The sequence below is a fragment of the Vigna umbellata genome, chromosome 10 (genome assembly GCF_029865625.1).
Source record: "Vigna umbellata cultivar VRB3 chromosome 10, Vumbellata_1.0, whole genome shotgun sequence".
Lineage (NCBI taxonomy): Eukaryota > Viridiplantae > Streptophyta > Magnoliopsida > Fabales > Fabaceae > Vigna > Vigna umbellata.
In genome coordinates this window covers 21,466,035-21,492,988 of record NC_142174.1, presented here as the reverse complement: position 1 = coordinate 21,492,988, position 26,954 = coordinate 21,466,035, and the positions used below count along the sequence as shown (strand labels likewise).

The window sequence follows — 26,954 nt, the reverse complement described above, 5'->3', positions numbered from 1 at the left end:
GCACCCAAAAATGACTTTAGGCGTTGTAATCGATTACAATGCTTGGTAATCGATTACAACGTGCTGAAGTCGTGTAAGGGGCACGACTTCACCCTGTATAAGTAAAAATGTCTCTGGTAATCGATTACACCATGGTTGTAATCGATTATCAGCTGGTTATATGGACAAAAACTCTTTGGTATAGAGGGTTTTGGTGTTAAATGAAATATTTTCTTTAGTTCTTGACATTTTTGTTTTGTTGATTATGTTGAACAAAAAAGAAATTGTCATTATAATTTATTGAATCCAAAAGCAAAATAAAATCCTAAAGCAAAATTTATAAAAAATAGTAATAATTATTTATTAATTAGTGAAGGAATTACAAAATGATAAGATTAATAAATAACTATTGACGAAATGGATATGTCTCCGTGTACTTGAATTGTTATCAAAGCATACTCCAAACTCAACCTTCATAGTAAAAATAGTAATCACATATTATTTTTAACTTTTCCAATGATACCGCTAGTCAAACAAAAAGAAAGACGTTTTTAAATATGAATTTCTTAACTTTACAATCTGAATAGTTTATCACTTTAAGACATTATGAACTTCTATAGGTAAACATCTAATCCTCTGTCTTATGCACGTGATTGATTTCTAAAACTAGAGATGGGCAGAACATTGAGTTCTAAAAGAGGTTCACGGGAGAGGTGGTAAAGGAAGAGATGAATTGCAAGGACTGTTTTTGAAATATTATAAAATTAGATTTGAGGACTGTTATAATTTTTTAAAATTATGATAATGGCGTGAATCCTCTGAATCTTGGTTACATGGAGTGTTCAATTTAACTGTCCAAATAAGGTTACATTATAAATGAATCCAAAATAACCCGGATCAAGCTAAGTTACAAAAAGAGTGATTTAAATTAAATTGAGTAATTTTTTTATATTCATTTAAGCAGTCTATTTAATTTACAGATTATGTTAAATTAAAAAAAAATTGATTTAAATTAAAGCGAGTCTTCTTGTGTCGTTCATTTAGCATGTGTCAGACCCAGCAAAAATCAAAAGTCAGAAACCAGTAAAATCCAAGCACGTGTCCTTAGTGGAATTCACGTGTCAAGAGGGAGGCTCGACACTCAGATGATGAACGCCAGGTGTCAAGCGAAGGAGAACCGGAAATCAGTTAGTGGAAAACAGGTGTCGACTGAAGAGGGGACGTTCGTTCTCGACTGTGGAGCAAAACTTTGATTTTCAGAAAAACACTCCACTCTCCTCTACATGCACTCTCTTTCCAAAATCTGATCTTCCATCTTCCTCCTTCTTCTCTCTAGAAACCCTATCTTCTCTCTAAGAAAACTCACCCTTTCTCTCCTCCGATCAATATTCCGGCACCAGTTCTACACTTCCGGCGTAGAGGACGATCGTTTGAACCGATCAGTTTAAGATTCTGAACTGGTAAGTTCATCTTTCCTCCATTCGTGCCTTTTTCCGTAACATGCAAACCCAAATTCTTGGTTGCATGAGTTGAATCTATCATTCTGAGTATTTGTCTGGTCTATGTTAGTTATAGTTTGTAGAACGTGTTGAAGAACGTTGAGACCTCTGTTAGAAGGAAAACCCTAGCCCATATCTGAGAACGTTCGTTCACGCTCAGAGGTAAGGGAAGCTTATTAATTTAATTTATATGAATATGTGTTGCATGAACGTTCGTTGAATTGATTTGGATATGAAAATAATGGGGCTATGTTATGATGCATGAACTGTATGAGATTTCTGTTATTTAATGATATAAGATATGATTATTTGAATATGGTATGATTATAGATGGGTGAGACTATATGTTAAAACTGAAATTTGATAACATTGACTATGATAAGAAATTCCCTTATGAGTGTGTACGTACGTTACTGGACAGTCCTTGACCGTTCGATTTTCTAATGAAAATGATTTGGTAATGGATTCTTTCATTCGGAAAGAATCCTAGTTAAGGACGAACGCCCTCTTGTATTAGTGCTACGTTTGAGCGTTCGGCCAAACGTAGATGCCCTGAGTATTATGTGAGGAGTTGAGAAACTTTATAAATATACCTTTGAACACTCAGTTATTCCTAAATCCTAATTTCACCATCTCATATTACCTTTATTTTTATTTCTATTATGAGTACAACTCCGCGATGGGTCTTGACCCAAAGCGTATGTTACGAGTGGCGCTCGGTCTTATACCGAACGCTCGTCCTTGTCGTTACTTACCAAACGGGTGGAAATAGCGTTCGTCCAAATTTCAGTAACTCCGTGTACCGCGTTTCGTCATTGACTAACAGTCGGTTTCTATAATTGAACTGTTCTCGCTATGGTCATTTAATCGTCTTGAGGTGCCTCTATCCAATTGAATTCAGCCTAGAGCCTTTGTACCTAAATTATTATGGAGTATTGATCGGATCTTCTTAGAGTTAGTTCATTCAACTGATTCAAGTGGTAAATGACGTTCGTTAAATATTAAATGTCGGTTTTATTCTTTTCTGAAACGATGATCTCTCGGTCTCGTTTTTAACGTTCGTCCTCATTATGAAGAGGGCTGAACGCTCGTTATTTTATGAAATTGAAATGGAAGACGAAAATGATATTAAAGTGAAGAATTATAAGGAATGAACATATATGAGATGAAATAATGTTTGTGGATTTTGAACGAGCGTTCTAGGGAGGAACGACTCATGTATGGATGAATATGGAATTTTGTAAAGTATGATTGTGGGCATGCTAATGCTGGCAGTTCATCCTGATGTTCCGTGAGTACTCGTCCTCACGTAGAGGGGGGTAGGTCATGTGTGGGAACGACAGGAGGTCCTAGTCCTTAGGGGTACTTTGGATAGGGCTAACCTCGGGTGGCAGCTGTTGAGTGTATCCCAGTTACTACATCACCCGGGTGCAAGAACGCCTATAACTACACAGATTCATACAGTCCGGACGGTCCGTCTAGAGATATTTTTGTATGGTTATACATGTTGAACTATAGTCTTGTGTTGTTTGGAATGTTACTTTAAATGTTGATGTATGAATTAAATTACATAAGTTTACCCTGTGTTTCCTTGTGTTGTCTTCTTGTACGTCCGTCCTGTCAATTGCAATGATCATCCGTGTGGATGTGAGCAGAAGGAGATGCCTTGTTGGAAGATATAATTGAAGAGGAGAATCTGGTAGATGTGGAAGTCAAGGCCGAGCCTTAGAGAGCTTCCGGTTATTAATAAATGAGAGCTAGTTAATTTTGATTTTTGAACGTTCGGTTATTTGGTTTTGTAAAACCGTTCATCCCGAACTCTTGTTACCTCAGTATTAATGTATTAAATTCTGTACTTAAAGCCGTTCAGTTTATGATCGTTGTTTTCTTTTTAGTGTAAGACTGCATTATTTGATTATGCAATGTAATTAATTCTAAATTATGATTATTATTGTATTTTGGGATGTTACAGCATCCACGATTTAAATAGATTTCAATCGAATTGATTAACTTAGTTTATAAAATAATAAATAACTTTTTAAAGTAAATCAATATATATATATATATATATATATATATATATATATATATATATACTGTAATTTATATATTAGATTATTATATCTATAAGTTAAAATTAATTTTATTAAAATTTTAAGAATTCATAATCAATAACTAGTCGGAGAATTGTAGAACGATTACAAAGTTCCAAATTCGGGAAAGGAAGCCCACAGCTCCAACGGCGGAAAATAAAAATAAATAAATTATATAGATACTGCCAAGTAGAGTTAACAATGCTATCTTTCAACTTGCATTCACAGGTAAAAGAACACGTTAATATTTCTTTTATTAAGGAAAAAAACCAACACAACAAGCAGGTTGTGGTTGTGACACATCCTTAAAAAGCCCAAGCACCAACAAAGAACCGAGAAGATATACCCGAAAGAAAAATAACGATACACTAATGTTAATATTCCCACGTCACGTACTGAAACCAGATGAGGCAAGGTCCCGGTCATTCATGAGATCTGGTAAATCGTCACTCAGAGTTAATCATCAGCGAGGGAGATCCTATCTGCAGCTCTGTAAATAGTGCATCTAATTCATAATAAAATTGAGTCTTTGACTAAGCAGCAAGGACAATGATGACGATTAGAAGCACGATCCCAAATATCACCAAAAGCAAGCACGTCTACATATAAAAACAAACAAGAACATTCGCGTTTAACAAAGAAAAATATATAAAGATTTAAAAGGATAAAGAATAGGTGGGATCAAAGGACAATACACTGTATCCGTCATTCATAATTAGAAATTGAACATAAGGAAATTGTTATATTATTAATCATTCACCACCGTGCCATAACCCCGCCCCCTAAAACAAATTCCTATCTCAACACGAAGAAAAATGGTATCCACCATGGAAACAGAAAACCATCCAAGAGGCGACCAAAGCCCAAAATATCGACTTAAACTGTGTAAAACAAGGCCTCTGTCCTTTTTATAAATATTACTCATATTATGTAGCCTTTCGAAAGTTCAAACTGAAGTTATGAAGGCTTCAATTCATTTAGCCCCCAAAACATCTATATCTATTCAAGAAATTCTGCATCTAAATTTATGTGATGACCACAAAGGGGATCTAAACCTAAAATCCCAATAATAAATAAGAGACATTATATATTACCAAAGATGAATTTGATCTTTGCGTCTTTGATGCTTTGGCAAGTTGAGATTTTGCTCGTGCAGTTGCTTCATGAGAATGCTCAATATTGGACCCAATATCATCTACAGAAGTGGAAATTTTTTACATAAAAATAACGTAATCAAGTCTAGACATTAAAAATAGATTTAATACAGGAATATATGCACTTAGAAAAGCGAATGGGTGAAAAAGTAAGTTACCAATCATTGTTCCTTGTTCATGGACAAGCACAGCAAGATCTTTGAAAATCTCATTCACTTCACCAATTTGCTGATGGATTTCTTGAATGCCTTGCTCTCTTTCCTCAATGATAGCCTCGTTGAATGCAATCTCATTATCTAAGAATAACACTTCCTGTCTGTGTGGCATCAATAATACAAGAGCTTAGAAAATAAAATAATGCAAATGGTCAAACTTAAAAATTAGTGTGTTCAAATATTACAAATTCATGTTCAGTTAGTTTTTCTATCGAACTTAGTAATGTGGTAGACCGGCCCATAATCAAATCACCAAATCCTTTTGCCACACCAAGGAAAAAACAGAAGACGACACTTTGCCATTACAGATGAAACGTGAAATTAGTTGAATTTGACAAGCAACCTTCAGATAAATAATTTGATGCTAAGTTTTTAATTAAATCAAATGATAAGTGGATCTTGCCAGTATGTTGCAATTTTATCCAGTATCCATAGTAGAAGTAGCGCTCTTAATCTTTTAAGAAAAATAATAATCTCATGAAAATAAATCTGCAAATCACTCGTTCACTATAAATGAGAGAAATCACCTTCTAGATTCGACAAGAAGGGCCCGCTGTTCAGGAGTCTTATCAGAACTAATGGCTACTTCGCCAGCTGTATAGCTGCAAACAGGAAGGAAAGTCCATATCATTAGCAGTCTACGAATAGGTAATAAAGATTAGAAACAACAGCAAACAGGTAACTAGAGAAACACAACTGTTCACCAAAAGAAACCTTGTAGTTCATTGTTCCAAACGTTCAAGCAATAAAGTTGCTTCTATATACAAGTCACATACACAAACACAGGGAGCATCTTGCCTCATACATAGTTAAACTCCAACTACGAAAATAGTTATGCGCATAATTTTTCAGTCAAACTGTCTCTTATAGAAAGGGGATAATAATGTGCCGAAATAGATGATTACAAAATGGGAAAAAAGAATAGATCTTCCTATGATCCTCTCAGAGAAGTAAAGACCGGTTCTCTAATTTACAGAATATTTACAGCTTAATTTAATCAAACAGAATATTTTACTTACAACAATAAAACCAAATTAATAATATTTGTTGACATATTATAACATGTATTGGCTGATTCAAACAATACAAAAACAGTTCATTATACCTGGATGGAAGAACTGCTTGTGGAACAAAAGGTGTGTAAGCTGTTTCCCTCTCAGCTGCAAGACGCTGAGCCTTCTGAAACTCTTTCAACACCGCCTGAAAATCCTTTGCAAGCTTAGCATCTGCTATCTTCTTATTCGCCTGCAAATACAAACAGGTCATTGAACGCCACTTCTTCCTTCAAGGAAAAAAAAACTCAAGATCACACCACCAATAATTCATTACATAATAATCTATCAAAAATACAACACATGCATCCACTCAAAAGTAAACCCCAAAACTCCTTTAATCTTGACCGCGTTATATAAAAGTGCCAGCTAAGCAATAAACTCAATAATTTACAAAGAAGCTCATTCATTACAGAATCTGATAAAGACAAAAACAAGTCTAAGACGCTTTGCATGTTGAATTAAAGTAGAAAGCATTACATTAACTTCAGCATTGTGATCAATCTCACTAGCTTGCTTAAGTTTATTCGAAGTATCCTTCACCAATTGTCCAATGTGCAGTCTTGTCTTATGCCTGCAAAATGCTAATACGCGTCAGCCACATCACCGTAATAGCAACAAAGCTCAATCCAATCGATGTCTTAAACGACAAGCAATTTGCATTCCGATCAATCAAAACAACAAAATCGAGGCAGATAGAGAGAAAGAGAGAATGAAGATACGACGATGATGATGATCTTACAACTTCTCGCGGAGTTCGGGCGTGTCCTTGGGGGTTCCGAGGGTGTTGACGAGTCGCTGGAACGTGGAGACGGCGGTGTTGATCTGAAATATGCCAGAAGCCACCGCTTGCGTAGGATCTTGTTTGCCGTTGATCAGGTTGCGCCCGGAAGCAAAAGGCCGTCCAGACTCGATGTCCTGAAAGCTCATTTTTGTATGATTAATTAACTGAATAACTATGTGTAACCCTAAGTTTTATTTCTCTGTTGGAGGAGAAGATTCTGGAATTGAGAAGGGAAGTAAAGTTAGTGTTTGGGATACGTGGATTGGGGGAATGTGGCGAATTCCGGAGACCGAGATTTGTAGTTTGCAATGATCAAAATTGTTAATGCGATTTAGAGAGTTGAAGAATGTTGGATGGTGATGATGAGTGAGTGAGGATTTCATCGGTATAAATTAAAATATGGAACTCTTGGTTGTAATTCCCTATCGGCACGTCCACGTGGACCCACAAAACACGTGTTCCTTCCAGCGGAGCAGATTATAATAACATGGGGACTTTTCCTCTCTGCTTTTTTTAATCAGCCAATGTATTCAAAAAATGTCGTTCTATCATGACTAAGTTTTATAATAGGTTTAATGTCTTGGTAGGTCCCTATTTTCGGCGTGAATCTCAAATAGGTCCCTTTTCTTTTCGGCGTCTCAATTGGGTCCCCATTTTTGTAAAATTGTAACAATTAGGGGTCTGCCGTCAAATTGGACAAACGGCCGTTTAATTGTTTCTTACGTGTCAGATGGGAATCATGCCACGTGTCATTACTGAAAACACTGTTCATGCCACGTAAGAAACAATTAAACGGCCGTTTGTCCAATTTGACGGCAGACCCCTAATTGTTACAATTTTACAAAAATGGGGACCCAATTGAGACGCCAAAAAAAAAAGGGACCTATTTGAGATTCACGCCGAAAATAGGGACCTACCGAGACATTATTAAGTAGTTCATGTTTTAAGTTTTTTTCTAAAAAAAGTTATTTAAATTTTTTCATTGAATTTTTAAAATTTTAAAATATGTGAGTTGAGTATATAACATTAGATTTTATTCTTAATTATATAAAGTGACAATTATTTTAGACTCACATTTTACTAAAAAAAGTTATAGTGACGATATCTTCTTTAAATATTTATTATATTTAACAAATTATTTTTAAACCAAATTAAAACTAATAAATTATAAAATATAAAATAAAAAGATATATATAATTATAAAATTTAAAGTATATAATTATAAAGTTTATAAATAAATTATATTATGTCAAAAATTATTAGAAAAAATGAAAATAAAAAAATTCGAAGTAAGAGAAATCACACCAAATTCATCGTAAAAATTACTATATATATTATTTATGAAAATAAAACATTAAATCACTTATATTATCAAAATAAAAATAATAGAACACGAAAAATATGAGAAATTTTAAGTTGTGTTTATAAAAATACAAGCACCGGAATCATTTTTATTTAAGATTTTAAAAAACTATTCATTAACTTAAAAAATCATACAACTTAAGAAAAAAAATCACTCCTTAACCAAAACTTTTAAAAGTCTTTCTTAAAACAATATTCAAATACATAAATAACCTCGTAAATTCATGACAAATAATAAACATTATGTTTACATAAAAAAAAAAAAACTTTATTCGTGACCTTTTAGTACACTTTTATATTATTTTTAATAAAGGCCCTTTTAGTTCTTGAATGAAAATAGACAAAATCCCCAAAATAGCAAATAATATGAGTATGCTACTTTAAACACAATTAAAGTTGCCCAAATATGAATAATTCACGGGTCCAGGCTGGGGAGCTAGATGAGTCAAATAATAGTGGCCCAAATATGTAGAATTCGTAGCTTGTTTGGTATAATGTTTCATCGTGAACCTCCACTACTTTATCCTCCACCTCCAATTTTTCTAAAAATTTATTTTTAACCTCAGTATATATTTTTTTTTACTTTTTCTCTTTCCATTTAAAGTAATCCTACTCCTGTACTTTTTTAACTCTACACACTTTTAAATAAAATTTTTAAGACTTTATCTTTTATTTATAATTTAATAACTATTTAATTTAATTTAAAAATATAATATTATTTAATATCTTTTCATAATTTAATAATTATTAAAATATAACCTTTTCATTTAAATTAAATTATTATTAAATTTTAAATAGAAAATAATTTTTTAAACAAAGTCATCAGATATTGGTATCTGATAACTATGTTATCGAATTTCTATTTCCGATACCATTGTTTTTTATTTATACTTTATTAATTATTTAATTTAATTTAAAAATTTAATATTATTTAATATATTTTATACTTAAATAACTATTAAAATATAGTTTATTATAGTAGTAATATTAAAAAATAAAAATAAAAATAAGGGTTAAATATGTTTTTAATCCTTAAACTATCAAGCGAATTTGTTTTTAGTCTCTTTTTCAAACTAAGCTACATTTTGATCGTTCTTTTTAAAAAAATATAATTTTTTATCCTCCAAAACTAACGGCATTAAAAATCAGCTAAAGTGACAAATGGTGATATGCCACGTCATTTTTTTCAATCAATCTTTCCGGCTTTTCTCTCTCCATCTCCCTCATTCTTCTTCCCTGCATCTTAACGCCCAGCTTCTCCTCCTACCACTGCTACGACTTGCCTTGTCGATTTGTCCCTCACCCCACACCCACACACTGTAACAACCGCTTTGCCGCCACAATGCTTTGCCGCTTCTTGCTTTTGAGCAGTTTGAAGATTCTGAAGATAACAAAACAAAAGGATCAAAGGCAGAAGAATAAATCGCAAATCAATTAATATATACATAAATAAACATCGTGAAGCATGAATTTATCCAAAACCCCAAGATATGGAATTATGGCTTCGTATTTCTCGAAGGCAGAGGAAAAAGTGGCTTCGCTGCTTCGTCCAACCATGAACTCCTTAAAAGCGCCAATTCTTTTTGCATTCTTCATTTTCATCCACCGCAAAACCTGATATCAATAATATCATTATCTTACTAGGTTAAGAAAATGTAATAACACTTTATGAGATATGTTAGAAAGGAGAAGCAAGGCGAAATTGGAATTAAAAGGAATTAACGAAGCAGAGTGAATGAATCGGAATCCGCTTGCGCCGCGTCTCCCTGGGACTACGTGGTCTTCTGGCCTGTGATGACGTTTCTGACCTTCTCCATCCATGAACCCTGCAACTGTGTCGTAGCAAAGATTGTCCGGTGCTGGCACTTGCAACTTTGATTTCCTGCGGCGGAGGGTGTCGCCGCTCTGGGCTTCGACCTTTGTGTTAACGTTTGCGGCATCACAAGACCGAGGCTGCCGAAGCTGAGATTCTTCCTCGCCGAAAAAACGGTGTTGTTGTCGCCGACGTGGAATTATTTTATTGAGGCAGTGGATGGAGTAAAGTGTCTCGCAATTCAGGCAATTTCAACCGGGTTCTGCATTTTCTGTGATTGGGAATTTGATGCAGCAAGGGTACTTGTTTGAGTTCGATTTGCACCGGTCGCAGATCGAGAGGGAGAGAAACGGCGTGTTGCGGATCGAGAGGGAGAGAAATTGGGCGTGAAAAAGGAGGGAGAGGGAGGGAGGGAGAAAAGCCTAAAAAATTGATTCAGGGTCAGAAAAAAAATAATGGGACATATTACCGTTAGACACCTCAACTGATTTTTAACGCTGTTAGTTTTGGAAGAAGAAAAATTTAAAGAGAATAATGAAAATGTAGCTTAGTTTGAAAGAAGGACTAAAAACAAATTCGTTTAATAGTTTAGGGACTAAAAATATATTTAACCTAAAAATAATAATAATTAAGAAATTTAAAAATTTTGAAATCTTATTCTATTAATTTAATATATTAATATAATTTAATATATTTATATATTAAATCAGATTTTATATAATTGTCTATATTTTTATTATTTTTATTTTAATTATTTTTATTTTAATTTTTTAATATAATTATTATATGAAAAATTAAATTATTATTAAATTTTAAATAAAAAATAAATTTTAAAAAAATCATCGGATATTGGTATCCGATAACTATTTTATTGGATATCCAATTCTGACAAAAAGTTTTTAAAGATTTGTTTTTTTTTTATACCGTATTAATTATGTAATTTAATTTAAAAATTTTGTAATATTTAATATATCTTATATTTAAATAATTATTAAAATATAATTTGTAGTATTATAGTAGTAATATTAAAAAAACAAAGAAAATAATAATAATTAAGAAATTTAAAAATTTCGAAATCTTATTTTACTAATTTAATATTTTAATATAATTTAATATATTTATATTAAATCAGATTTTATATAATTATTTTTATTTTTATTGCTTTTATTTTAAATATTTTAATTTTAATTTTGTAATATAATTATTATATGAAAAATTAAATTATTAATAAATTTTAAATAGAAAATAAAATTTAAAAAAAATGTCATCGGATATTGGTATCTATAACTATGTTATTGGATTTCCAATTCCGACGATAAAAATTTGTTTTTTATTTATATTTTATTAATTATTTAATTCAATTTAAAAATTAATATTATTTTATATATTTTATATTTTAAATAACTATTAAAATATAATTTATATTATTATAGTAGTAATATTAAAAGAATTAATAATAAAAATAATAAATAAGAATCTAAAAATTTCAAAATTTTATTTTATTAATTTAATATATTTATATATATTAAATTAGTTTTTATAGAATTTTTTTTATTTTTATTACTTTTATTTTAATTATTTTAATTTTAATTTTAATTTTTGTAATATAATTATTATATAATACAAATCATATTTTAATCATTATTAAAATATGAAAAAATATTATATAATATTAAATTTTTAAATTAAATTAAATAGTTATTAAATTATAAATAATAGACAATGTTTTAAAAATGGTTTAAACTCTCCCTTGGTCCTAATTTTTGTATGAAAATCTTAATTCAATCCTCATTTTATCATCTGTCTCAATTGAGTCATATTTTTGTATAAATGAACACATTTTACCCTAACCGTTAACGGGTCTCAGATGACGTTAAATTAAGGCCACGTGGTGCAGAGAGAATGTGCTGATGCATGTTCCTCATTTACGTGGAGTGTTTTGATTAAATAAACAGTGGTGATGTGACATTATTTACTTTCCTTTATTCACTTTAGGTATATCAAAATTAGGGATTTGAAATTGGAATTGAGGATTTCATTTCCTTGTTGCGAGACGAAGCGGAAGATGATCACCAACTGCAATCTTAGGCAAGACGAAGAGAATCCTACCGATAGTTGACGCTAACTAAGGTAAGGTATTTCGTTTCGTGGTTGGTTTTCTGATTGAACGTATAAGGTAAGGTATTTCATTTCGTGTTTGGGCAACAATTTGTTGTGAATGTTGACAGCATGGACTGCACATGTAGAAAATGGGCAATTATTGGCATTCCTTGTAGTCATGTCATAAATGCAATGAAATTTTTTAATATAAATGCAGAAAAATACATCGGCACTACTTTAGGAAGTCTACCTATGAAGAGACTTACAACACAATTATTAACCCTATCAATGGTCAACATGTTTGGTAGGTTACACCCTATTCAGATATATACCACCAAAGAAGAGGACAATGCCAGGAAGGCTCAAGAAGAAACGAAGACTGGAGGATTGGGAGTTGAAGAAGAATGACATTGAATTAAGAAAGGGTGGGCACAAAAAAGTATGTGCCATCTGCAAAGAACTTGGACACAATAAAAAAGGTTGTCTACAAAGACCTCCAACAGTAGAGGTTCCTACTGCCCAATCTGCTGAACAAGCAGAAGTCACCCAACCTCCACCAACAGATGTTCCAATAACTCAAGAATCTACTATTCTTGGTACTGACCAATGTCCTGAACAACCAGAACCTAGCCAACCTTCAACAACACAAGTTCCTATTACTCACGAAACAACTATGTCTGTATCTGATGAATAATCTGATGAATGATCTAATGTACTGAACTTATTTTTATTTTGTAGCAAATGTTTGCTCTATCATTTTGAACACACTCTGTTATGATGTAATCTTCATGTATTTTGGATATGAAAGTTGATGTATTTTGGATATGTAAGACAATGATCTTATCATTTTGAACACATTCTGTTATGATGTAAGACAAGGATTTTGGTTATGACAAAGTGATTATTGCCCAATTTCGTTATCACTCATGATCTTTATTTCTCATTGCTTTATGATGTTTGTGATTATTCCACTTAATCAGTCATGATTTTGCTTTATGATTATTCCACTTAAATTATCAATATAATTAAAAGAAATTAAATCAGACACATTATCACTGTAATCACTCACCTTCATAAATAAACACATTACATAAAAGCTAAGTTTCAACAATGAAATCAAATGAGACAATATATCAACCAAGTTTCAGCAACATTGCTAATACAATTACATTCAAAACAAATATCACAAAGATCATACCCACTAAGAATTTCAACCACTTTTCCAACTTAACTAAACTTTTCTCTATAAAAGCCATTATGATCTTTTCACCATATCTTTCTTCCATCTGCAACACACTGTGTTCCATGCTCATCACACCCACTTCTTCATTTCTTACACTACCACTCCTTTCTTCTACATTCAGCCCATTTCCTTCATTTCATTCTTCAATGCACCATTGAAAGAAGTTGCAGCCCACAAACTCTTCACTCCCACCCTGTTCAACAAGAACACACACTCCTTCGTGAAAACCCAAATAAATAGACAAACATTTATGCTTATGTAAAACTGACCTTGAAGTTAGGACAACCCCAAAATTTTTTCCCCTATCGCAATACAGAACACTGCATTCTGACCACAGAAGCATGTTGGTTTTGTACCCAACCTCCTAAGACTACCACTACATGTTGCATGGCCGAACCCAAACATTTGTAAGAGGAAGATGAACGAGACATCCTTACCAACACCTCAACACCACAGTGCTTGGTGAAGACGAAAGACAACAGGTGTGCTTGGCGAAGACGAAAGACGAAAGACGAACCTCTTCTTTCCCAAGACGAAAATATACTTTGGATGAGAGGGAATGCCCTTAAATGTTAGGGCTTGGTCGTCCACCTGGATAAAACACAAGAGTCATTCAATTTTAGTGCACAATGCCACGTCAATAAAAGAAAAAATACAGCTCAGATAAGTTTAACGTCGTCTTAGACTAGTTAACGACTAGGGTAAAATGTGTTCATTTCTACAAAAAGTATGACCCAATTAAAGCAGATGAAAAAATGAGAACCGAACTGAGATTTTCATACAAAAATGAGGACCAAGAGAGGGTTTAAACCTTTAAAAATTTTATTAAAATGGTGCAGAGTTAAATTAGTATAGGATTACTTTAAATAGAAAGAAAAACAGTAAACAAAATATTTACTAAGGTTAAAAAGTTATTTTTGAAAAAGTTGGAGATACAAGATGAAGTGTTAGAGGTGCGGGAAGAAACACCCTGTTTGATATTGTTAAAACAACAATAGTTGCCCATTACAAGTACAAAAGAAAGTACAAAAGAAAGTAGTTCAGAATTGTGTAATCATGCCAGATAAAAAGAACAATTCATTTGTTACAACACTACCACTCACAACAACAGGAAAACATTTAAGAATAATGTTAACGTTAGTTATCTTTATATAATGTAAAAAAGATGATAATAATAATAATAATATGATGGTAAGAAGTGATAATAATAATAAGATAGATTATTATATCCGTACCTCTATGGTATTAAAAATTGAAATTATTATTTAAATGAAAACGTTATGTATTTATTAATAAGAAAGATTGATTTTTGTAAATGTCCTTGTCTGCATATTTTGTTAAGTAGTCTATTATCTGTTCTTTTAGTTCAGTTAAACTATGTCAAATTGAAAATATTTTTACTGTATAGTTATAATAATTAATAGAGAGTAAATTATTTTTGTAACTTGTTCATATATTTTATTATAATCTTGTTTGTTATGCTTTGATAAGTGTTTTTCATTGAGATAGTAATTATATAAAAATAATTTAATTATATTTATTATTTTTTATCGCCACAAAAATATCCACATAAAAGAACAGATAAAAGTTAATTAAATTACGATAATTTTAACAATTTTCTATAAAAGACAAGTTTAATTCATTCAACAACTTTTTTTTATATTATAATCATAATATATATATATATATATATATATATATATATATATATATATTTTACTTTTAAAATGATTTTTAATACAATTCATGATTTTTTTTTACAAAAAAAAAAACTTTACCAGTACATGCCATAATAAGATCTTAGTCTAACCCATATTAAAAATTAACAATACTTATAACTTAAAAAGATAATGACTCAAAATTATTATTTTTAGTGAAATTTAGATTTATACTTAAATTTTCGTGGTATTTAAATTCACATTTACATTTTCAATAAATTTTTCCTTAAGGTGAGTTTCTTATAAAGCTGAACAACATTAAAGAATTGAGTTTCAATAAGATATAATCAATCCATCATAACTCACATTTATATTTTAAAATCCAATCTGACCATTTTAATTATTAGGTTATTCGGATATAGATAATATGTGAGAACCTGATTTAATTAGCACACAAAACCACTCTCTGATCACTCTTATGATGCGTTTTGCCACGTCAAAATCCACTCACATTCCCACTGCATGTGTCTGCCATGTGTCACAGTGGAAGCACTCTGCGAATGATAATGGAAGACAAGTGGTGTATGGAGAATGGGAGTTAGTTTCTGTGAAAGAAGGAAGTAAATTTTCAGGAAAACTCTTCCCATTCTCTGCATGCAATCACCTTCCTTCTCTCGAAAATTCTAACCTCAAATTCTCTCTGAAATTTCTCTGCACTTGTTCATCTCCTCTTTAAGATAACTTACCATCAAACCCTCTGATCTCATTTCAGACATAGGAGAAAGTTTCCCTGCACCGTGAGCACTATTCTGATCCGAACAGAATTGAGAACTGAACTGGTAAGTTCTCGTTTCTGCACAATTGTCCACTTAGTTCATGCGAACCAAAATTCTGGTTGCATGCAGGATTAGAAGTCTGATCTGTTATGATTTTTGGTGTATTAGATTTAGTAGAAGTGGTTCAGTGAATTTCTGGATAGAAAGCCGTGAGTGAAAGAGTGAAATTCTGAGCAATTGGAAGTACACTGCAGTAACAGGTAAGGGAAGCTTGAGTAATTTGATTTAATACTCGGTTGATGTTTATGACAGTAATGAAGTGTACTGGATGTTTGAATTGTATGAATTTTGGAGTATGCATGTACGAGTCTGTTGTACTGGTTGTATATGATTGATAAAGTTTGGAAATGTATGTGGATGATGTTATTGTTTGAACTGTATGCAGAGAATGATATGTATGAGTTGAGATTTGATTGAATTCTGTATAATTTGGAAAGATGATTTTTACTGTATGTTGATGGTGATATGTTTGAACTGGAAAGATGGAAAACTCTGTATAGTTTGAGGAGATAATATGAATTCTGTAATGTATAAGATTTATGGTGAAGATGAAAATTCTAAGTTACAAATCGTATAAAAACTGTGAAGTATAGTGTCTGAAAAATCTGGAAATCTGATCTTCTCTGATTGATCATGTACGCTCGTTATCGAACGGTCTTATACCGTTCGGTTTTCCCTGGAATATCACTTAGAATAAGGGCTCTTTCCTTTGGAAAGGACCTGATCAAGAACGAGCGTTGTTGGTGTTAAGAGTTAGGTGAGCGTTCGGCTTAGCCTAGCGGGTCCAACCATTAAAAATGTAAAGTGAAGTATAGTTAGGACGCTCGGTTTTGTTTACCAGCGTTCGTCATAAGGGGCGCTTAGTATTATACTGAGCGTTCGTCCAAATGAACTCTCAATCTTAGATTGAGCGTTCGTCCCAGTTAGCGTTCGGTCTGATACTGAACGTTCGTTCCCATGCGTGTTCGTTTCCGTGCACATTCGTTTCTATGTGCGTTCGTTCTATTTGATGCTCGGTCATTGACCTGGCGTTCGTCCTGAGCAATGTTTGCTTTTATAATTGAACGCTCGTCTTATTATTGCTTCGTGAGCGAACGTATATGACGTTCGTTCAAATTGTTAATTAACGTTCAGCCTTTGACTGGCAGTGTTGTTTTTCTGAATTCAATTACATTTGATTGTTTATCTAAATATTTCTTATTGGCTTTATCCTTTGGATTCTACCTGGAGTCTTTAGATTTAAGATTCTTCTAAGTATTACTCATCTCTTCTCAGATCAGTTTTCTTCCAATTATTAAGTGTTGTAATGTAGTTAAGTTGATAAATGGTACGTTTCTTTTGTTCAGAAACGTGAATGTTTGAGTACTGTATTATGTTCGTCCCTATTTATTGAGTGATGAACGTTCTTTAAAATAAAGAGAGTGAACACAGAATGAAAATTTGAATAAGAGAAATTGTGAAAATATGCGAATGGTATTTGGAATGGATTTATTGGATTGGATTATGAAAGAGCGTTCCAAGGAGGAACGTCTCCATGATGTGAATATGAGAAGTAGTGTAGTATGACCATGGATTAAGCTACTGATGGCTGTTCATCCTGATATTCCATGATTGCTCATCCTCATGTAGAGGAGAGTAGTTCATGCGTGGGAATGGCAGGAGGCCCTAGTCCTTATAGTACTTGGGCTGATAAGGGTTAACCTCGGGTGGCAGCTGTTGAGGGTATCCCAGTTACTACATCACCCGGGTGCAAAGAACGCCTGTAGATACATGGATCTTACAGTCCGGACAGTCTTTAATTATGAGAATTGGATGAGTTACTGTTTGAATGGATATGTGTTTAATGTTGTATGAATTGTATGACTGATTTTATAAGTTAAATTATGTTGATTTTATTGAATTAAATTACCTAAGCTTACCCTTGCAATTTCCTTGTGTTGTCTACTGTTTCTGTATGTCCGTCTTGTCAATGCAATGATCATCCGTTGTGGATGTGAGCAGATGGTGAGGCACCCCTTGAAACTATACTGGAAGAAGAAAATTTGGAGGATGCCAACCTTGTGGAAGTTGAAGTTAAAGCTGAGCAGTAGAGACCCGTTTCTGTATTAGCTTTAGCACTTTTCAGTGCTGTATTTTTGATAGTTCTGTGTATAGTTTTGCAGCGCTGTTCATACAGTATTAGTAGTATTTAGTCTTTCTGTATAGCATTTTGGGACGTTGACTGTATATTTCTGCAGAACGTTTGTCCAGTAACTGGTTTTGTACCTTTTATGAATTTCTAAATACTGTAAAGTGCTGCACATTCAGTTTAAAATGCGTGAGCAGTTGATGTAAATTGCTGAATGTGCTGTTTCCTTTCAGAGCAGCTACTGTAAATCTTAAGACTGCACTATAATTACTGTAAATGTAATTTACTTCTGATCTATGGTAATTATCATTTATTGGGATGTTACATTTATTGGTATCAGAGCAGTTTTGTTCTTTTAAGGACATATAGGGTATGAGTGCACTGTGCTTTTCGTTGTGTGCTTGATATGTGTTTGATGAGTTATTAAATTTTAACTCTTGAACATAGCTAACGTACGTTTTCTCTGATCCAGAAAACGAATGGCTCCTAGACTTCCTCCCCCACCTCAGCCGAATGAATCTGATGCACCAATTAGTGCTCGTGTGTTGGAGGCAGTCATAGACAGGCTTCAACAACAAAACACAACTTTGGTTGAGCAGAATGCTGCCTTGATGAGGCAAAACCAGGAAGCAATGCAAAGTATGGAGGCTTCTCGTGTTCACTCAGAAGCAACGCAAAGACAACTAATGGACATCTTGGCAGCTGGCCGAGGCACACCAGGAGCCTCCTCCTCTAATGCTGCACCCCATGCAGAATGGAGTTTGGAGAGTTTCTTACAACACCACCCAGCCAAATTTAATGGGAAAGGACTGCCGGATGAAGCGGATCAGTGGTTGAGGGATATGGAACGGATCTATGATGCAAAAAGATGTCCAGATGACAACCGGTTGGCGTTTACAGAATATTTGTTAACCGGTGAGGCTAGTCACTGGTGGGCGAGTATGAAAGCCATAATGAGGGACGCGCAGAATCCCATTAATTGGGAGGTTTTTAGAGCAAAATTTTATGAAGAATATTTCCCGGACAGTGTGCGGTTTGCAAAGGAGGTGGAGTTCCTTCAGTTGGTACAGGGTGGTATGTCTGTCTCAGAATACACCAACAAATTCAAGCATCTGGTCCGTTTTAATACCATGGCAACCAGTGAAGAATGGCAGTGCAGGAAATTTGAAAATGGGCTGAGGAGTGATTTGAAGGTTTTAATATCCTGCTTATGTATCAGATCTTTCCCTGCCATGGTTGAAAGAGCAAAGGTATTGGAGAAGAACGTTGCTGAGGCCGAGCAACAGAAGAAACAGCAGTTGAATAGGGGGCAGGTTGTATCCAGAAACAATACGAACGTAAGAAGATCCCCATACGTTCGTCCAACTCAATCATCTGGTGGATCACAGGCCTTGGTCACTGTTGGCCAAACTGGACAGCCAAGGACTTTAACGTGCTATCAGTGTGGAGGACCACATTTGAGATGGGCTTGTCCTCAATTGACTGGAGTGAAGCATTGCAATAAATGTGGGAGAAATGGACACTCGGATCAGGAGTGTAATATGGGAGGCCGTGCGGTAATGAGACCGCCAAATGCTGGAAGAGCTCAACAAGGTAGAGGTGGACGTGCTCGAGCAACAGGAAGGGTGTATGCTATTACTGGTGCTGAAGCTGCTCGTTCAGGTACACTCATCACCAGCACTTGCTTACTGTTTGGAAAACCGTGTGATGTGTTGTATGATTCGGGGGCAACTCATTCCTTCATATCGAAGGCATGTGTTGAGAAGTTGGGGCTAGTGGAGAGCGAGTTACAGTTTGATCTGGTGGTGTCAACCCCAGCAGCTGGTGGGATTAAGACATCTACAGTTTGTGTAAGATGTCCTATAGAAGTTGAGGGGCGTAGATATAAGGTTAATCTCATTTGCCTACCCCTTCAGGACTTAGAAGTAATTTTGGGGATGGATTGGTTGGCTACCAATCGGATCCTCATTGACTGTGGGAAGAAGGAATTAGTCTTTCCAGCTGAAGAAGATGAAGAACTGTCAATCACTCTTGGGCAGTTAAAGGAAGACATCATGGAAGGAGCAAGCTGTTTCCTTATCATGACATATGAAGGCAATGAGATGGGGTGTTCATCTGATATTGATAACAGTGGAGGGAGAACAGTAGTGGATGAGTTTTCAGATGTTTTTCCGGATGAAGTACCTGGTTTACCTCCCATTCGTGAGGTAGAATTCACGATTGACTTGGTGACCACTGCTGCACCCATCTCGGTTCAACCTTACAGAATGGCACCAGCTGAATTAGTGGAACTTAAGAAACAGATTGAGGAATTGATGGACAAGAGGTTCATCCGTCCAAGTGCTTCACCGTGGGGAGCACCTGTATTGTTGGTAAAGAAGAAGGATGGCAGCTCCCGTCTCTGTATTGATTATAAGCAACTTAATAAGCTGACCATCAAGAACAAGTATCCACTGCCGAGGATAGACGATCTGCTGGATCAATTGCATGGTGCTTGCGTATTTTCAAAAATTGATTTACGGTCGGGCTATCATCAAATCAGAGTTAAAGAGGAGGACATTCAGAAGACTGCATTTCGGTCTCGTTATGGCCATTATGAGTATGTGGTGATGCCCTTTGGAGTGACTAACGCACCTGCAATCTTCATGGATTATATGAACAGAATTTTTAGACCGTACCTGGATAAATTTGTTGTGGTGTTTATTGATGACATCCTGATCTATTCCAAGAACGTGGAAGAGCATGAAGACCACTTGAGAATTGTCTTGGGCGTGTTGAGGGAGAAAGAGCTGTATGCCAAGCGTTCAAAGTGTGAATTCTGGATGAAGGAGATCCAATTTTTGGGACACGTTGTGTCTGCTGGTGGTATTGCAGTGGATCCAGCCAAGGTGAAGGCAGTGCTGGATTGGGAGAGTCCACGTTCAGTCACGGAGGTTAGGAGTTTTGTGGGACTCGCTGGTTACTATAGGAGGTTCATTGAGGGATTTTCTAAGATAGTAGCCCCTCTGACTTACCTCACCAGGAAGGACCAGCCTTTTGCTTGGACAGATAGATGTGAGGAAAGCTTTCAAGAACTGAAGAAGAAATTAACAAGTGCTCCTGTGTTGGTGATTCCAGACACAGCCAAGCCTTTTGAAGTATATTGTGATGCGTCGTATCAAGGCTTGGGCTGTGTACTGATGCAGGAAAGAAAGGCAGTGGCATACGCTTCCAGGCAGTTGAAAGTCCATGAAAAGAATTACCCCACACACGACTTGGAGCTGGCAGCAGTCGTGTTTGCTTTAAAAATCTGGAGACATTATCTGTATGGTGCAACGTTTCAAGTATTTAGTGATCACAAGAGTCTCAAGTACCTCTTTGATCAAAAGGAGTTGAATATGAGGCAAAGGAGGTGGCTTGAATTCTTGAAGGATTATGAATTCGAATTGTTGTATCATCCTGGGAAAGCAAATGTGGTGGCTGACGCCTTGAGTAGGAAAGCCGTAAGGGTCTCTGCAATGATGGTGAAGGAGCTGAATTTGGTGGAAAGCTTTAGAGATCTAAGATTGCAGTTTGACTTGGGAACGGATGTTATCAGATGCTGTAATCTCAGAATTTCCAGTGATGTATTTGACCGAATCTGGAAGAAGCAACGTGAAGATGAAGAGCTGGTGAAGATATTAAGCGCGCTCAGTTTGAGTAAAGATAAGGACTTCAATGCAGGAACAGATGGCATGTTGCGTTACCGGGGAAGGACGTGTGTCCCTAATGATGGCGAGCTGAAGAGAATCATATTGGAGGAAGCACATCACAGCCGTCTTAGCATGCATCCTGGCATGACTAAGATGTATCATGACCTTCGTTTGTCTTTCTGGTGGCCTGGTATGAAGAGTGACATTGCACGTTTTGTGTCCTCTTGCTTAACTTGTCAAAGAGCCAAAGCTGAACATCAAAGACCAGGAGGATTACTGCAGCCATTGGAAATTCCAGAATGGAAGTGGGACAGCATCTCTATGGATTTCGTGACTCATCTGCCACGTACAGTCCGAAACCATGATTCAATTTGGGTGATTGTGGATAGATTGACTAAGAGTGCTCACTTCCTGGCTGTTAATTTAAGGATGTCTATGACAAACTTGGCCAAGCTGTACGTTAATGAGATTGTTAGACTGCATGGAGTTCCTTCAAGCATTATATCAGATCGAGACACGAGATTCACATCTCGTTTTTGGCAGTCATTGCAAGGAGAATTGGGAAGCAAACTTCAAATGAGTTCTGCATATCACCCTCAGACGGATGGTCAATCTGAACGAACCATCCAAACTCTTGAAGACTTGTTGAGGACCTGCGTTATAGATCATATGGGAGTATGGGATGAGGTTCTGCCGCTTGTGGAATTCACGTATAATAACAGTTATCAAGCAAGCATAGGAATGGCACCGTTTGAAGCTCTTTATGGAAGAAAGTGTAGAACTCCTTTGTGTTGGTTCCAAGAAGGTGAAACTGCAGTCACTGGACCAGAATTAATCCAGCAAACAACAGAGAAAGTGAAACTGATCCAAGAGCGTTTGAAGACTTCTCAAAGCAGGCAGAAATCATATGCAGATAAGAGAAGAAGACCCTTAGAATTCACTGCTGGAGATCACGTGTTTCTGAGGTTAAATCCAATCACTGGTGTGGGAAGAGTCCTTCGTCCAAAGAAGCTTTCTCCCAAGTATGTTGGACCTTATCTAATTCTGAAGAAGATTGGAGCAGTGGCGTATGAATTGGCTTTACCACCTCAACTGTCCAACCTTCATCCAGTCTTTCATGTCTCTCAACTCCGCAAATATATAGCGGATCCATCACACGTATTGGAGTTAGAAGATATCCAACTTCGGCCAGATAGAACACTGGAGATGCAACCAGTCTGCATTGAAGACAGCCGCACCAGACTTTACAAAGGGAAGGAGGTTCGTCTTGTGAAAGTGGTGTGGAATGCAAAGACTGGTGACTCAACATGGGAGGTTGAAGAAGCTGTGAGAGAATTATATCCACATCTATTCCCTGGTAAGCTTTAGAATTTTCGAGGACGAAAATTTTTGTAGTTAGGGGGAATGTGAGAACCTGATTTAATTAGCACACAAAACCACTCTCTGATCACTCTTATGATGCGTTTTGCCACGTCAAAATCCACTCACATTCCCACTGCATGTGTCTGCCATGTGTCACAGTGGAAGCACTCTGCGAATGATAATGGAAGACAAGTGGTGTATGGAGAATGGGAGTTAGTTTCTGTGAAAGAAGGAAGTAAATTTTCAGGAAAACTCTTCCCATTCTCTGCATGCAATCACCTTCCTTCTCTCGAAAATTCTAACCTCAAATTCTCTCTGAAATTTCTCTGCACTTGTTCATCTCCTCTTTAAGATAACTTACCATCAAACCCTCTGATCTCATTTCAGACATAGGAGAAAGTTTCCCTGCACCGTGAGCACTATTCTGATCCGAACAGAATTGAGAACTGAACTGGTAAGTTCTCGTTTCTGCACAATTGTCCACTTAGTTCATGCGAACCAAAATTCTGGTTGCATGCAGGATTAGAAGTCTGATCTGTTATGATTTTTGGTGTATTAGATTTAGTAGAAGTGGTTCAGTGAATTTCTGGATAGAAAGCCGTGAGTGAAAGAGTGAAATTCTGAGCAATTGGAAGTACACTGCAGTAACAGGTAAGGGAAGCTTGAGTAATTTGATTTAATACTCGGTTGATGTTTATGACAGTAATGAAGTGTACTGGATGTTTGAATTGTATGAATTTTGGAGTATGCATGTACGAGTCTGTTGTACTGGTTGTATATGATTGATAAAGTTTGGAAATGTATGTGGATGATGTTATTGTTTGAACTGTATGCAGAGAATGATATGTATGAGTTGAGATTTGATTGAATTCTGTATAATTTGGAAAGATGATTTTTACTGTATGTTGATGGTGATATGTTTGAACTGGAAAGATGGAAAACTCTGTATAGTTTGAGGAGATAATATGAATTCTGTAATGTATAAGATTTATGGTGAAGATGAAAATTCTAAGTTACAAATCGTATAAAAACTGTGAAGTATAGTGTCTGAAAAATCTGGAAATCTGATCTTCTCTGATTGATCATGTACGCTCGTTATCGAACGGTCTTATACCGTTCGGTTTTCCCTGGAATATCACTTAGAATAAGGGCTCTTTCCTTTGGAAAGGACCTGATCAAGAACGAGCGTTGTTGGTGTTAAGAGTTAGGTGAGCGTTCGGCTTAGCCTAGCGGGTCCAACCATTAAAAATGTAAAGTGAAGTATAGTTAGGACGCTCGGTTTTGTTTACCAGCGTTCGTCATAAGGGGCGCTTAGTATTATACTGAGCGTTCGTCCAAATGAACTCTCAATCTTAGATTGAGCGTTCGTCCCAGTTAGCGTTCGGTCTGATACTGAACGTTCGTTCCCATGCGTGTTCGTTTCCGTGCACATTCGTTTCTATGTGCGTTCGTTCTATTTGATGCTCGGTCATTGACCTGGCGTTCGTCCTGAGCAATGTTTGCTTTTATAATTGAACGCTCGTCTTATTATTGCTTCGTGAGCGAACGTATATGACGTTCGTTCAAATTGTTAATTAACGTTCAGCCTTTGACTGGCAGTGTTGTTTTTCTGAATTCAATTACATTTGATTGTTTATCTAAATATTTCTTATTGGCTTTATCCTTTGGATTCTACCTGGAGTCTTTAGATTTAAGATTCTTCTAAGTATTACTCATCTCTTCTCAGATCAGTTTTCTTCCAATTATTAAGTGTTGTAATGTAGTTAAGTTGATAAATGGTACGTTTCTTTTGTTCAGAAACGTGAATGTTTGAGTACTGTATTATGTTCGTCCCTATTTATTGAGTGATGAACGTTCTTTAAAATAAAGAGAGTGAACACAGAATGAAAATTTGAATAAGAGAAATTGTGAAAATATGCGAATGGTATTTGGAATGGATTTATTGGATTGGATTATGAAAGAGCAGTTCCAAGGAGGAACGTCTCCATGATGTGAATATGAGAAGTAGTGTAGTATGACCATGGATTAAGCTACTGATGGCTGTTCATCCTGATATTCCATGATTGCTCATCCTCATGTAGAGGAGAGTAGTTCATGCGTGGGAATGGCAGGAGGCCCTAGTCCTTATAGTACTTGGGCTGATAAGGGTTAACCTCGGGTGGCAGCTGTTGAGGGTATCCCAGTTACTACATCACCCGGGTGCAAAGAACGCCTGTAGATACATGGATCTTACAGTCCGGACAGTCTTTAATTATGAGAATTGGATGAGTTACTGTTTGAATGGATATGTGTTTAATGTTGTATGAATTGTATGACTGATTTTATAAGTTAAATTATGTTGATTTTATTGAATTAAATTACCTAAGCTTACCCTTGCAATTTCCTTGTGTTGTCTACTGTTTCTGTATGTCCGTCTTGTCAATGCAATGATCATCCGTTGTGGATGTGAGCAGATGGTGAGGCACCCCTTGAAACTATACTGGAAGAAGAAAATTTGGAGGATGCCAACCTTGTGGAAGTTGAAGTTAAAGCTGAGCAGTAGAGACCCGTTTCTGTATTAGCTTTAGCACTTTTCAGTGCTGTATTTTTGATAGTTCTGTGTATAGTTTTGCAGCGCTGTTCATACAGTATTAGTAGTATTTAGTCTTTCTGTATAGCATTTTGGGACGTTGACTGTATATTTCTGCAGAACGTTTGTCCAGTAACTGGTTTTGTACCTTTTATGAATTTCTAAATACTGTAAAGTGCTGCACATTCAGTTTAAAATGCGTGAGCAGTTGATGTAAATTGCTGAATGTGCTGTTTCCTTTCAGAGCAGCTACTGTAAATCTTAAGACTGCACTATAATTACTGTAAATGTAATTTACTTCTGATCTATGGTAATTATCATTTATTGGGATGTTACATAATACCTATTGATCTGATTGTTTATATTTAATTTTTATTTGAATAAATAATAAAAAAAATAATTATTAAATTTAAATATATATATATATATATATATATATATATATATATATATAATGACTTGAATTTATAAAATTTAATAGTTCACAACCATCACATGTCATTCTAAAAAATTACTCATGCTTGAAATAATGAATCTGCATTGATAGCAGAAAAAAGAACATACAACAAACACTCATAAATTTTCAACATACATCCATCTTTCTTTACCAGTTACTATCCCTGGGTTTAAGCCCCAAAATAATGGGATAAGTAGGATTTACCTTATGCTCACCAGAATATCCAGTTTTTCCAAAGTGCACAACACCTTCATACAAAACGTCCTGTGATGCACAATAGTAGAACTAACTATAAGTAGTCAACTATTCTAAGTGGTTCTAATCAGAAAAAATAATATACATAAAATGATTTTGGTAGTCAATTCTTAACAGTCATATAATTGTTCAATTCTAATATTATGTTTATATTCACTTATATGTTATAATTAATCTTATCTTCACGTATTATAATTAATTTTATCTTTAATTATCAAATTTCTCATACTTATACCTACTTATATTTCCTTAGGATACATGTAGTGTGCAATACTTTCCACGAACAACATATGAACACACTTCAGATAATATTATATTTATAAACTAGTATCTTAGAAATGACACATTTAATTTTATAAAGCTAAAACTTAGATGGAAAAGATTGGAAGCAATCAGAATATTGGATCTATATACTATAAAAAAACACCACCTCTTTGGAGTATGTATGTGGTGTACGATGATTGAGTGTTCGTGAAACCCATGACAAACTCACATGCATACATAATGATACATGTCAACTGCTTCATGCTTGCCACAACCATAATGTTCAAGGATTTTATTTTATTTTATTTTATAAAATAAAAATCCTAATTGTGCAAGGTGTTTCTACACACACCGAAAGATCACGAGATGATAATTATTTTTGAATTATAAAACTTTTAATTTCACAATCCCCATTATAATAATGTGTAATTTATACCATATAAAACCTGAGTTAAAGTTC

The 26,954-nt window shown here is 34.9% G+C and overlaps 2 protein-coding genes and 2 long non-coding RNA genes across 4 annotated transcripts; 3 read left to right on the top strand and 1 right to left on the bottom strand.

Moving 5' to 3' along the window:
• Positions 1-3,728: 3,728 nt before the first annotated feature.
• On the bottom strand, positions 3,729-7,147 carry LOC124834187 (syntaxin-22-like). The gene is made up of 7 exons (XM_047308828.2): positions 6,735-7,147; positions 6,473-6,566; positions 6,046-6,185; positions 5,468-5,542; positions 4,884-5,041; positions 4,666-4,766; positions 3,729-4,170 (listed from the first exon to the last, which is right to left on the bottom strand). The coding sequence occupies exons 1-7, from the start codon at positions 6,920-6,922 to the stop codon at positions 4,105-4,107; spliced, it is 822 nt and encodes a 273-aa protein (XP_047164784.1). The 5' UTR covers positions 6,923-7,147; the 3' UTR covers positions 3,729-4,104.
• An 8,250-nt stretch (positions 7,148-15,397) lies between these two features.
• LOC148192166 (uncharacterized) lies at positions 15,398-18,102 on the top strand. The gene is made up of 3 exons (XR_015782725.1): positions 15,398-15,791; positions 15,897-15,988; positions 17,790-18,102. It is a non-coding gene; the product is annotated as an uncharacterized LOC148192166 (long non-coding RNA).
• Positions 18,103-18,395: 293 nt separating this feature from the next.
• Positions 18,396-22,051, top strand: LOC148192165 (uncharacterized). Its single transcript, XM_088100026.1, has 7 exons — positions 18,396-19,718; positions 19,833-20,123; positions 20,220-20,414; positions 20,646-20,707; positions 20,939-21,130; positions 21,494-21,656; positions 22,016-22,051. Exons 1-7 carry the CDS (start codon positions 18,396-18,398, stop codon positions 22,049-22,051), a joined length of 2,262 nt encoding a protein of 753 aa, XP_087956152.1.
• Positions 22,052-22,661: 610 nt separating this feature from the next.
• LOC148192164 (uncharacterized) lies at positions 22,662-25,715 on the top strand. The gene is made up of 3 exons (XR_015782528.1): positions 22,662-23,403; positions 23,509-23,600; positions 25,403-25,715. It is a non-coding gene; the product is annotated as an uncharacterized LOC148192164 (long non-coding RNA).
• Positions 25,716-26,954: the final 1,239 nt, after the last annotated feature.